General features: G+C 38.5%; 1 protein-coding gene across 1 annotated transcript; it reads left to right on the top strand.

The window, feature by feature from the left end:
• Window positions 1-86: 86 nt before the first annotated feature.
• On the top strand, window positions 87-9,025 carry calca (calcitonin/calcitonin-related polypeptide, alpha). The gene is made up of 4 exons (XM_073464027.1): window positions 87-135; window positions 7,326-7,417; window positions 7,766-7,897; window positions 8,537-9,025. The coding sequence occupies exons 1-4, from the start codon at window positions 121-123 to the stop codon at window positions 8,712-8,714; spliced, it is 417 nt and encodes a 138-aa protein (XP_073320128.1). The 5' UTR covers window positions 87-120; the 3' UTR covers window positions 8,715-9,025.
• The last annotated feature ends 3,856 nt before the right edge of the window (window positions 9,026-12,881 follow it).

Genomic DNA, 12,881 nt, shown 5'->3' with positions numbered 1-12,881 from the left:
TCATTGGCTAAATTAAATGTCCAGTGACACAACACAACTCAGATCTCAGACCACCGATGAGCTTTGAATGAAGAAGACAGAACACATATTGAAATATCTGTAAAAGGGTTGTGGGTCGTAATGACTTCTTGGAAGGTAAGTGGGATAGCTAATTAATTCCATTACAGAGTAATATGACCCCCTTTAGATGTGATTGAAGTCATCATAGTAACTTTTGCTTTGGCTGAACCTTCTCAGTTTACTTATCTCTTTAGACAAGTTGTTAAACTTTTCATAACTGGTGCGTTATTTCAAAATACTCTGAACATTCTGACACTGGAGTTTACATGCAGTCTATAATGTACTGTAACAACCTTACTCAAGAAAGGATAAAGATGGGAAGCCATACCAGGGCTGGACTGGGACAGAAAATCGGCCCTGGCATTTTTGGCCCAGACCAGCCCCCTGCAATCGGTCAAACACCATCCCCCTGTAAATTGTTGAATCCCCCTTAAATATGCGTACTGTACAATTCCCTCAAACCACTGTGTGCACCACCTGAACGTGCATGCTTACTGGACAGCTGCACTAAATGTAGGCCTACATCACCCCACAGATAGCAGTTTTGTGTCAGTTTTTTTGTCTTTTGTTGTGAGTGAGACTCAAAAATCCATTTTCCTCACAAATAGCACCTTTAAGATAAGTGAATATTACCATAAATCAGGAATTTTCAAACAAACTTCAGTGCAGAATATAATGAGATATAACACTGGGCTTTGGCTCTGCTGCTTGATAATTAGTCTAGTAATCACACTATCATACAATTAGCTATAAAATGTAAGCATAAGCCTCATAAGGCTGTGGCTGTAGTTTTGTCTCAAAATAAATACAGAATATTAACGTTTATATTATTAACATAAACATTGCATCAACATTTCAAATCCGAAATGCAATCAACAGTCAGTGTGTGTTGCATTAGTCTGGACACTCGATCATCATTGTCTCGCTTCGGCTGGAAAGCGCTGTAGTTTCATTGGCGCACGCGCGTGCAAACATTTCAGCCTACGTGCACGCGAATCACGGCAGCAGTTATCAAACAGCGCTGCGCGTTATTAGATAACAGGTTAAATAGTTCCTCTCTGTCTTTTCCGAGGCACAAAGTCGCACAGCAGCACAGCACAGCACTGCGAGCGGAAGGCGCTCAGATTATAGAGATGTACTCTGAGCTAACGCGTCAACGCAACGCTTCTGTTACTGCTCACGTCAAACATGAAGAGGGGAGAACGCATTTTACCTGATGGCTGTCCTCGCTATTCTTTTCCATGGTTTTTTCCCCACAATCTTTTCGTGAGCAGATGAAAGTTAGCTATATCCTCTCATTTAAGGTGTAAACATTGTCACCCGCTTTGGCACGACGGGGAGGGGCCTTTGCGTAATCTGCGGGGCCCTACGCAATTTGCGTAAAGAGAGCCGCTCAGGGGAAACATGTGATTGGGCCAGCCTAGTGGACCAGTGTCCTAATCCATATGAACACATTTAAATGTGTGGAAATGTGTATTATGAGATGTTATGTGGCCATCTTTGTGTTGTCACTGTTTGCGTCTTGTAAAGCCATACAGGCTTGGCGCTATTTAGTGCATGACACTTAAATAAACAAATCAATCAGTCAATCAGTCAATCATGTAAACTTGTGGAGAAACACATTTTTTTTTAAATCAATCCCACATTGACCACACTTTAAAAAGCCCTGACAGAAATCATAACTGTTAAATAACTTTATAATAAATGAAATCTCTGAAAGTGATGCATCAAATGCAATAAAATAGGTAAAAAAAAAAAAAAAAGACTCAGAAAATCAATCGTAGAGACTATTTTGTGGCTCAAAATTTAAGCATTTTTGTGTTCCCCTGTTTTGTTTTAAGCAAATAAACTTTGCCCCAGCCAGCTGCTGTCGGTTCCTTCACCTCCACATGTCAAAGAAAGGTCCTGCTCTTTATCTAGAGGTCAAAGGTTAAGGCAGGAACCACATTCCAAACTCGCATAGTTATGTGAGATTTTTCAAACTTGCTAGCTAAAACCTAAACACATCCAGACAATGCAGGAGTGTGTGTGTGTTCTATACTCAATGGGTATTGATTATAACACCCTTAAAAGATGGTGCTTGTTTTCAAAACAAATAAATCTGATGATCTATCTATCTATTGATTTATTGCCTATAAACAGTTTTCGTACTGTCTGTAAATGGAAGTGGTTAACCCATGTAAATATGATCAACTCATTTATTGTGTTTTAACCTATAAACAATTTACATCTTTGTAAAACCATACTCTCCACTTTTCTTGTGTGATCAATTCATCATGACGGGCTCCTCGTTAGACATGAAGTTGTTTATCCAGCCGTTCCTTCCTGCTGAGGCAGCTGGTAAACGTTTTTTTTTTTTTCCCTCAGATGCCTCAAATGGCCTCTACAGACCTCTCCCAATCATTCAGATTTGTTAGGGCTACCTAATGAGGAGATTCTTGCAAATTACTTCTTTGCTTCCTGCCAGCTCCCTGGACTCAAAAGCTATTCTGGAAGCGTTAAACACATCTGTCAGATTTAATCAAATAAACATGTTCTCACGATTGCATTATCTTGTTAGTGGCCCGGTTAATCAAAACACCAGTGACAAGCGTGTCCAGGTTGTTAACGCCAACCATGTTTTGTGACTGCATTGATTAGAATTTTTTAAAAAAATAACTGAACCAGAGTTATTTCAAAAATGACTGACATAATCAAGGCTGCTGTTATAAGACAATGTAAAGAAGAGTTGAAAAAATGTTGAATGACGTAATGTATGTGGCGTAATATAACCGTATATCACTGATGACTTTTGGTTCCACACTGCACATGAACAATGATTTCCTACAAAAAGGTCCTGTGCATGTTAGACCCAACCATCCGATCTATATGGTAATATTTCTGTTGAAGGTGGCCTGTGAAGTTCAGTTGAATTATCTCAAAATTTCTTCTCAGCCCAGGAAAGAGTTGTATACTGTCCTCTGTGGTTCTAGAGGGAGCTTTCCAAAGACTGAAAAATGATAATGATGATGTCGACATGGGAGTAGAGCCGCTAGTTCACGTCAAAAGGAGCCAGTTGAGGTGGTTCAGGCATTTGATCAGGATGCCTCCTGGGCACCTTTCTTTAAAGGTTTTCTGGGCATGGCCAACACCCTGGAGAGATTATATAACTGGTTTTGAAAAAATGCCTCAGGACCCCCTAAGATGAGCGAGAGAAAGTTGCTAGGAAGGGACATCTTGAGTACCCTGGTTAACCTACTGCCACAGTGACATAGATTAAATAGCCAGACTGGAATCTGCCAGGCTAATCCATCAAATTAAATACCAGATAAGTATAGATATTTCATCACTTTGATGCAAAAAATATATCCAAATCCATATTTTGCCCCATAACATTTCCCACAATGCTAATACTTCTAGAGATATTAAAAGAATACAGCATATTAATGGTATGGACGAATCTCTTACAAATTTATACCGTTTAATTTCCCCACAACTGTCTTATGGTATACAATATGCTGTCATCGCTCAACTGTATCCTGGGGTAATTTTATTCCTGTTCTGTATCGTATTTGATGCAGTTCGTGTATGTTTGATAGAACAGCATCAGTCTTTACATTATAGGGCCATTTGTAGAGTATACAGTGGGGCATGTGTGGCATGTTCGATAGGGTGGGTCCCTTGACCACTTTAGATCTACTGTAAATTATTTACCATCCGGATGACTGGAATTATCAAGTGCATGGGGAAAATCTAATTACTGACCTTCCCTGGTAATACTAATGCTGTCCAGAACCTCTTTTTCCTAACAAACTAATGACAGTGGGAGGGATATCAAGAGGTCGTCTAATCCCTCTGCAACTACTGGCCAGGTGTTCAAATGTTAGGTAAGGTTTGAATGTTTGGCTAGCTTTCTAATGGAGAGCTGCAGGTGTACTTCCCTTTGCTAATGGATACTTGACTTCATGTTTATTATTCCATAAGCCTTGATGGTGAGTTCATGTTCTAATGAAGGCAGAAACTAACATGTACACTGTTTTCAGGCACTCACTGTCCACAGTTGCTCCACCATGTTGTTGCCATGTATTGCCAATTGCATTGCATTTTTTTAACCCTATGTGGTAAGGCCAAAGAGAATTTTCCACAACTTAGAGTTTCTCATTAACTTACTAACTTGGGTCACACTTTATTTTACTAACTTGTCAGTTCCCTGTTCTCTCCATTCTTTGACCATTTCCAGGAAAGATCCAAAAGGTCACGTAGCCAAGAACACTTTTAACAGTTGCTTAATTTTCCCACTTACTAGCTTGTTACTTAAAGACTAAACTGCAGTACTCATCCCCAAAACTGCTAGCCTACTGTGTCTATGACCATGCACATTTCTATAATAATAGCACATCTTTATACTGTATGTATCTTCCAGCGACTTGTTGCATGGTTTTCAGGCTCTAAAGAGAGGATTCAGATGACCTGTGACGACAAACCTAGATAGGGCTAGATTTCAACTTGGGATTTTGTAGGTGTCCACTCTTGCCAACTAAAAAACAAGGAAGTCCTCTTTGACTGACTATTGATTGGAGAGTATTTGGAAACTCGTGTCCGAAAATGGTCTCATTGACAGTCAGGTGGTTTCATGTCAAAAGCTAACAATAGTGCTACACACATTTCGACATTGGCATTTCGATTTTGTGGCTCCAAATGACTCTGGCTGGGGTGAGCTGAGTGGTCATGCTGAGTTATTTAAGCAGATCAGGTAGCTCAATGCTATTTTTGTACTCAGTTTTGCTTAAAACTGCACTTCTGTCTCTGCCTGCTTCAACTGCGTCTTTTTTCTCAAACACAGTTGTCAACTTTGTAAAAAAAACCTGTATAAAGTTTCACAAGAAAAGAGGCCTTTATCTCTTAATTCAAATTCTCTGAGTTCCCTGTTCCTCTCTTAAAAAAGCTCATAGACATATAATGTATTTAAGGTGCCCTTTGCAGGTGCTAAGGCCTCTTTTCAACTTGCCCTTTTAGAATCAACACAAGCCTAGAGGTTCATTGCTAAAATTTCCACAATACTCACATGAAAACTTTAGTTGTACTGCACTGTGGGTTCATTACAGCTGATTATCAACTCTTGCTGCCTGTTCGAATAATGAAAGGCATCGATATGAGAGAGCTTTGAAAGAAATTCTCTTTGGGGGGGGGGGGGGGTTCAGCAGAGTCCTAGCCAAGAATGGTGCTGGTTCTCTTTGGGGGAAGACATATTCACACTGACTCAGCTGATGAGCACAGCAGTGAGCATAACGCTGCCCTCTCTGTCATGAATGCTCTCCTGTGTTGTAATTAATTTTCCAGGCCAATTCATGCCTAACATTAAGGGATGTGAACAGTGTGAGCTAATTGCATTCTTGACAATACACTTTTCCCCTTGGAATGTAATTTCTCCGCCTCAACTGATGTCCCTGGTCAGAGCAGGCAGTGGTGAAACAAGGCCTGAGAGTCCAAAACAGTGTGTAGGGAACTTGCTTTTAAATAGACTAGTTTAAGGTGGACTAAATATTGCATTAGTCATGAGGGAAGAGACATCCCTCTAAAGTTTTTCTGCCCTAAACTTTCTTGCCAAGTTATTCAAATGAGATCAAGACAAATAACATGAATTAATGTGTGTGTATAGTTGGAATCTCTCTTTTGTCCTCCATGAGCATTTTCTGATGTCATGTGGAGACTAATTTAGTGCCTCTGGTATAGAGCCTGCAGGTCTGCTCAATAGTACTAAAAGGCTCATCCACACTAATGAGTTTCCTTGTGACGCAAAAAATAACTGGGAGGCAGGATGCCTTGTGATACATCATTCAATATTGTTACATAAGGGGAATTAGAAGATGGCCAGAGACCAACAGCTCAGTAATTAGCTTGGAGTAACCGGACAGACACTGAATTCTGAGGGAAGGTTTGTGCACCGGGAGAGCTCACTGTGACGCTATTCCCATATGGAAAAGGAATTTCTTTATCCAACTGTATGTAAAATATAAAAAATGAGCAAGATCAAAACTGTTCAGATACAGAACTTGTTGTTGCAGAGATATAGGAAGTTAAAATCTACTTTCAATGTTCTGCGTCAACTTTGATATTTATTTAAAAAACACAAAGGTACTGTGACTGCCACAACTTTTTTAAGTTTGACACATTGCTTACTGGTCAATTGTAATCCAATGAAATACGACTCACTTGAATGTCCACTATCTTTGTAAATGTGATGAAATCTTGTGGTGCTCCCAATATCTTTGTCCTCTCTCTATAAGTACGTACAATACACGTTCATCGATGAAAAGGCAGCGCATGAATAATTAAATTGACATATTTTGACAACAGGAGCACTGATGACCTAAGTTCAAATTCTCTGACCATCATAATTTTACACCCTGCAATATCAAGAAATGTACAGTAGGTGGGTTCACATGCACATTAGTTCTCAAACGCATGAGACACCAACTTCCATGGTATTCTTCTTTCTCATTGTCTAAAAGTCCCACATATCCTGCTTTAAGAATGACCAACTGATTCAAGTGTCTGGCAGGTTTTTGTGAATTAAACACATTTGTAACTATACATTGATGTCATTTGTATACAAGCTCTTTTATTGGCTTGCCGTTTGTGACGTTGGACTTCTGATTGGCTGGCATTTTGAGGTAAAACGCTTGACTGGCCAATAGACTTTGATCAAGTGCTCACTCCATTGATAAAAAAAACGTCGGGCACGTATATAAAACCCTGTGCAGTGGGGAGTGTTTGGCAGATTCACAAGTGAGTGTATCTTTGAAATCTTCATTACCAGAAGAAGATCTTAACGGTGAGTAAAGATAAAATACTGATTTTGAAGTTGATGTTGCAAATTGTGCTGTCACTGTTGTCAAATATCAGATATGATGCTGTAGTTTTTGGAGAAGATGAGGACTGCGTGTACTGGTGGATACTAGTTGCTTAAAGTAGGGAGATACAGCTTTGCTGGTCTGGTGACGTTACACTATCCATGGTAGACTGCAGCTAATTCTGCTAATGGACACAGCTGCTGTGTCAGTATATCACCAATAACTCTGCTATCTGCCTCTGCAACTTCAGCAGCTCTAACAACGAGGGAGTAAGAATGAGACACAGGGAGTGGATAGCTGTCAATGCATGCAGTAGACTAGAAATCCATAACCAAAACATGTTAATGGCATAAAATGTCATGGACACAAGTCACACAAAATTTTCTTGCAACATTTTTATTACCTTATCAATATTGTGTATTTTTTCCACAGGGAACCATGATAATGCTGAAGCTCTGGACTCTCCTTTTTGCCTATGCGCTGATCATTTGTCAGCTGTACGTCTCACAGGCAGCTCCATCCAGGTAAGAGTTAAAAATATAAAACATACTGCATTTAACTTGTCAGACAAAGTGATTGTGTCTGACATTTTCTGCTGAATCGATTTCCTTGTTTTCCAAAAACTAGTCAAATAAATTTGATTTTAAATCTATAAACTTCATTTCCTCAAAGATGGTTATGCACCCTGAGACCCTCATCACCGGTCTTAAAACAATATCCTTATAGATATAAAATGCCATTCAACTATTTGTTAGCCTTTAAGAGGAACAATTACATCAGATTGTGTCAAGTTTGCTTTGTATTCCTTACATGTTACACAGTTTTTAATCAATGTTGTGGCACAATCAATATAATTGAATGTTTATTTTCAGAAATAGTAAGGAGTCCTTGTCAGATGGAATCACACTATCGAGTGATGATGCGCAAAAGTTACTCAGAGCAATGAAGGAGTTCATGCAGATACCTTCAGATGAGCAAGACCACCAAACAACTGATGGAAGCAGGTATGGCTTTTAATATCATAATCATTTTAAAGTTTAATTAATGTATAGAGTGTGTTATTTATCTATCTATCTATCTCTCTATCTCTCTATCTATCTATCTATCTATCTATCTATCTATCTATCTATCTATCTATCTATCTATCTATCTATCTCTCTATCTAATCAGTATAATATCAGTCAAGCAATATATAACACACTTTTGTCTAAAAGCCCCACAGCTCCAACTCCAATTAATTGTTGAGGTACATAGTGAAATTAGTGTAAATCTCCTCTCTGTCATAATCCCTTAATGCATGAACTGCAGTTATTCATTCATTCATTCATTCATCCATTCAGTATTAAATGATGTGCCTTGGTCAGGACACTGAAGAGAGCATGATATTAAAGACCATGAAAGAAAGTGCATGCTAGAAAAAAGTCACAGACAACTGAACAATAGCATGACAACTCAACTACAATATTTTGGTTATTGAGATCATGTGCCTGTTGGATCTGTCAGCATGTGTTAGAGATGTTCATTTAACACAGCCTTGTCTGTCATAGCATGACATTTTAGAAAAAAACATCATGCATGTCATTTTAAATGATTATCTGCATGCTGTAAGCCTGTTTCTGCATGTTTGTCTCTGTCTCCAACAGCTTGGATAGACCCGTGTCTAAGCGCTGCACCGGCTTAAGCACGTGTGTGCTCGGCAAACTCTCCCAGGATATTCACAAACTGCAAACCTATCCCCGCACCGACGTGGGAGCAGGGACGCCTGGCAGGAAGCGAAGTCTATCTGAGCAATATGACAACTACGACAACTCATACAATTGAGACTCTCAGTTTTTTTAGCTCATCTAGTCATCTGTCTGACTTAATGTTTGCTTGTTCATCCAACTCCATCCATTCACAAGACTGCTGATGCATGTGGATCCTGTTTGTCTGACTAACTTCAAAGACACATCCTTGCTTTAACTTCCACTGGTGAACATTAGATAAATGACAGAGACGTGATAACTTGGATCAGCTGCAAATATTGTGTTACTGAGAGAGTTCTCTATATTACAATAAAATATAAGAACAACTTAAAACCTCTCTAATGTTACATTTTCTCTTCATGGTAATTATGTTTTCCGTATAATATATTAATCTTTAACATGGAAGCTGTAACGAAAACATACTTTACTCACTGAAATAAAAAACTTAAGGAGAAAAGGGTAAGCATGGTTGTCTCTAATGCACACAATTATTGGAATATTTCCCTCTACTTATTTCAATTGTGTTCAATATTTTGTTTATAATTCTTAACAATATTTTTCAAAGTCTGTCTTGATCTTGACTATTATATTAAACTGTGTTCACTGTCCTTTCCTTTCTTAAAAGTAATGCAACAGCACAGAAGCGGGCGTGCAACACAGCTACCTGTGTAACCCATCGCTTGGCTGACTTCCTGAGTCGGTCAGGAGGATTGGGACACAGCAACTACGTTCCCACTAACGTGGGCGCCCAGGCATTTGGCAGACGGAAGCGGCGTGGCCCTGTGTGAGCACAAGAGCAGATGCAAGGCAAGTCAGCACTCTGTACCTTGACATCAGTGTTATTTCTGGACTCACTGAAGCTTATACTGTAGATAAAGTTACGATTAGTAGAAAGACTTCTTGCTTAAATTCTTTTAAACAGAAAATACTTGCTGTGTTTGAATTATTTGACATTACAATGGCTCAAGGTAGTCTTTTAGATTTTATCAAAAAATTCAAAAACACCAAATCTGGAGATTCGTGGTTTTGACTGGACAACATCGTATATTTCCTGTTGCTCTCCATAGTTATTCTATGAAAGAAAGCCATATGCCCCACAAAAATATTTTCTAAATCTGACCCTTTTCAGGATTTTCTGACAATTTTTTTTGGTTTTTTTTCTCTCCTTTCTTTGACTTTCTAGGCCCACGTACCTGCTTTGAGTGGCAAAACTGCATCATCATCTACCTACAAACACTTGGAAATGTGAGAGCATATATATTCTTCACAAACATCGACTGATCTCTTGCTGTCAGACAACCGCCAGAGAGTTGTCAATATTCATTGTTAGTCTGTGCTTAAAAACAGAGAAATAACTAGCATTGGTGTCATCATCATCATGGAAATGTAGCTGAGAAGATCATTTCTTTTTGCTGAGAGCTGTGAGAATGGATTTTCTCTGCATTGGCCTGTGCCTGAACTGCACTCTTAACCTGTGTCTGCAGTACGTGGTGTCGAACTGAGAGGAACATCTGCACTACCAACAAAACCTTCAACAGCTGGCTGTCTTGTGCCTTTGTGTAAAACACCTCATTACATTTCACTGTAGTGCACAATGCAAGTGTGAAAAACGTAATTATGATTCTAAATATTGTAATAATTGTGAATTGAAAGCAGGAATAAATTGTATTTTAGCTACATTTGGCTTTCATACCTTACTGTATTTTTGTGTGATTGTGTGGTGAGCTTTCCACTGGCACTATCAATTCTTTTGCACATGATGGGGTATGAAAAACAAGATATACTCAGAAAATCAAACCATGTTTTGGGGGACATTTACTGTACTTTTCTGTTTTCATGAAAATTGAAAAGGCACAATGCATTCACTACACTCATAACTGGACCATCTTCAAGCTAAAGAAAATTGCATTAATAAAACACTGTTATGAGTTATAAACTCGTATGATACTATTTTGTTAGGAGATACAATGATAAACATGTCACTGAAATTTGACCTCATTTATGTTTAACCTTTCTATACCTGGCTCATTATGCCCTCCACTGGTCACTATAAGTTACTGCTTTGTTGTTGGACATGCATAGCTTCCCCTGCAGCCTCTCATGATTAGTTTGTTTCTGGTAAAGATTTTATGTTTCTATCATAAAATGTGTACTTTCTGGTGCAATAATACTGTAACGCCATTTGGATATTATTTTTGAAAAGTTTCATAGCCCACTTAACAATACTGATATATGATTGGGTGATCTCTCAGCAGATTTTAAAAAATCTCAAACCACTGAATTAGTAGGAAAGCATATTTTACTGTTTATCCTTGTCTATAGCAACCATCAAATGTAGGTTTGCCACCAAACAACAAACAAACCGCTAACCCTAAACCACCGAACAAAATCAATCCCATTGCCAAGAAAGGTGATATTTGGACAACCAACAACAGAGTGATTTTAATTACCTATGAAATTCTCTTACAAGGTAAATTTTGTAGTGTGCCGGCCTAGTTCTGTATTGCTACTCTGTTTCACAGAAGGCCAACACATGCCAGTGGATACTTCTTCACCTCACAAGTGTTCAGTTTTGTGTTTTGTTGGTTATAGCATTCCCCAATAAAAATAACATACATTTAAACTTTTGCACCAAAACATGCCATTATTGTGTTAAAAGAAGGCCAAGTACATAATGAGAATACAAAGCCCACTGCAGAGTAGCCACATGTGAAAATATTAATGAATGCTCATTAGTACCTATTAATAATCTTGGTAGGCCAATTTAGACTTTTTAGGCTGTGTTTTGTGGCTCCAGACAGATTTTTTTTTTTACGAAGGGAGGGGGGCAAGAATGGATCTTTTGATAGTAAAGGTTGCTGACCCCTGGCATAGGTGAAGTTATTCAAGTTGTCCACTGATAAGCAGTGTTGATTCAAGTTGTTGGCAATTCATCAACTATATTGTTTGTTTTTATGTTGACAATTTAAGTTGTATTTGACATTGAAGTTGTGTGCCAACAGCATGTTGTTGGTGGTTGACCTTACAGTGTTTGTGTAGCCATTTATGATACTACTACTACTACTGCTGCTTTGACAAACAAGCAAAAGCAGGAAACTTATGAAGACAATATTACAGAATAAACCAAGCCAAACACAAGGAAGCAGAGTCTAAGGTGAGTTAAAACAAGAAGGTAGAACAGACAATGTAAAAAACAAAAAAAAGACGATATGAGTCATTACAAGTAAATGGAATAAAAGCCATAAAAAGGGGCAAAATCACAGAAAAAGAAAGAGAGAGGAAAAGTAATGCAAAATTAGAGATAAATAAAAGAATAAAATCAATAAAGGATGATTAGACAACATCAGATCAAAGGAATTAAGAACAGATACAATGAAAAGCAGTAAAAAGAATAAAGGATTACTAAAAATGATTAGAAACAGATACATAGACTAAGAGCAGTAAAAGGAATAAGAAGGTAGAAAGTTGAAAAATCTGTTTTAAAGGGTTAATTCACATAAAAGAAGTCTAGAAAAGTGGGTTTTAAGAAGTGATTTAAAAGAAGTTACCCATTCTGCATTTTTTTTCAATTTCAGTTACTAAATATGGTTAAAATGTTCCCATATTGAAACACACTCATTTTTTCTATTGGTAGCCTATCCCAAGCTGCTAAATAATGATAGCACCACCCAAATCCAGAGAGTCAGTTCAGGATATTGTCCGCATTTCCTTGCTCACACATGCAGCACATAACAGGAGATTGTCCGTGTCAGATGTGTTCACACGTTGGAAATACCCTGTAGGGAGGGAACACACTGCTCTCTTATGATGATTGTTCTTATATTGATATCAATACTACATGTATTTGGACATATCTGCAATATCAACGAAAAAAGAGTGGAAAGTTGGATACAGGCAAGCAGCGAAGAGTATGAAGCAGCTACACTCTGCACGATGATTCCACAGTAGAAAGAAAGCTGCTGCATTTTGGATCTGTGTCCAGCAGCAGTGAGAGACAGAGCCAGGAAATATTCTGGACAGATGTTTTGCAGAACTATGACAGTTAGCCATTTAAGGCCACCTTCGCATCTCCTGGTGTACATTTGAGTATGTGTTACAGCTAAATAAAACAGCTGTACCACGGAAGATTACACGCCCCCGACACACCCACTTGCTCACTGTGACTTCACTCCGGACAGTTTTCTGCTCTGTGGCTCACGGATTTAGGACTAGGGAGCTCCTCTGGGTAAACGCTGGATAAATC

Source organism: Pagrus major, chromosome 4 (assembly GCF_040436345.1).
Source record: "Pagrus major chromosome 4, Pma_NU_1.0".
In the NCBI taxonomy this organism is placed as follows: Eukaryota; Metazoa; Chordata; class Actinopteri; order Spariformes; family Sparidae; genus Pagrus; species Pagrus major.
Note: the sequence above shows the minus strand (reverse complement) of the source record. Positions and strands in the feature narration are given on the sequence as shown.

Excerpts from the sequence above, each read along its gene's own strand:
- calca (XM_073464027.1), top strand. Across the intron at positions 7,418-7,765 it reads TCACAGGCAGCTCCATCCAG|AAATAGTAAGGAGTCCTTGT; the intron begins GTAAGAGTTAAA and ends GTTTATTTTCAG. Across the intron at positions 7,898-8,536 it reads CAAACAACTGATGGAAGCAG|CTTGGATAGACCCGTGTCTA; the intron begins GTATGGCTTTTA and ends TGTCTCCAACAG.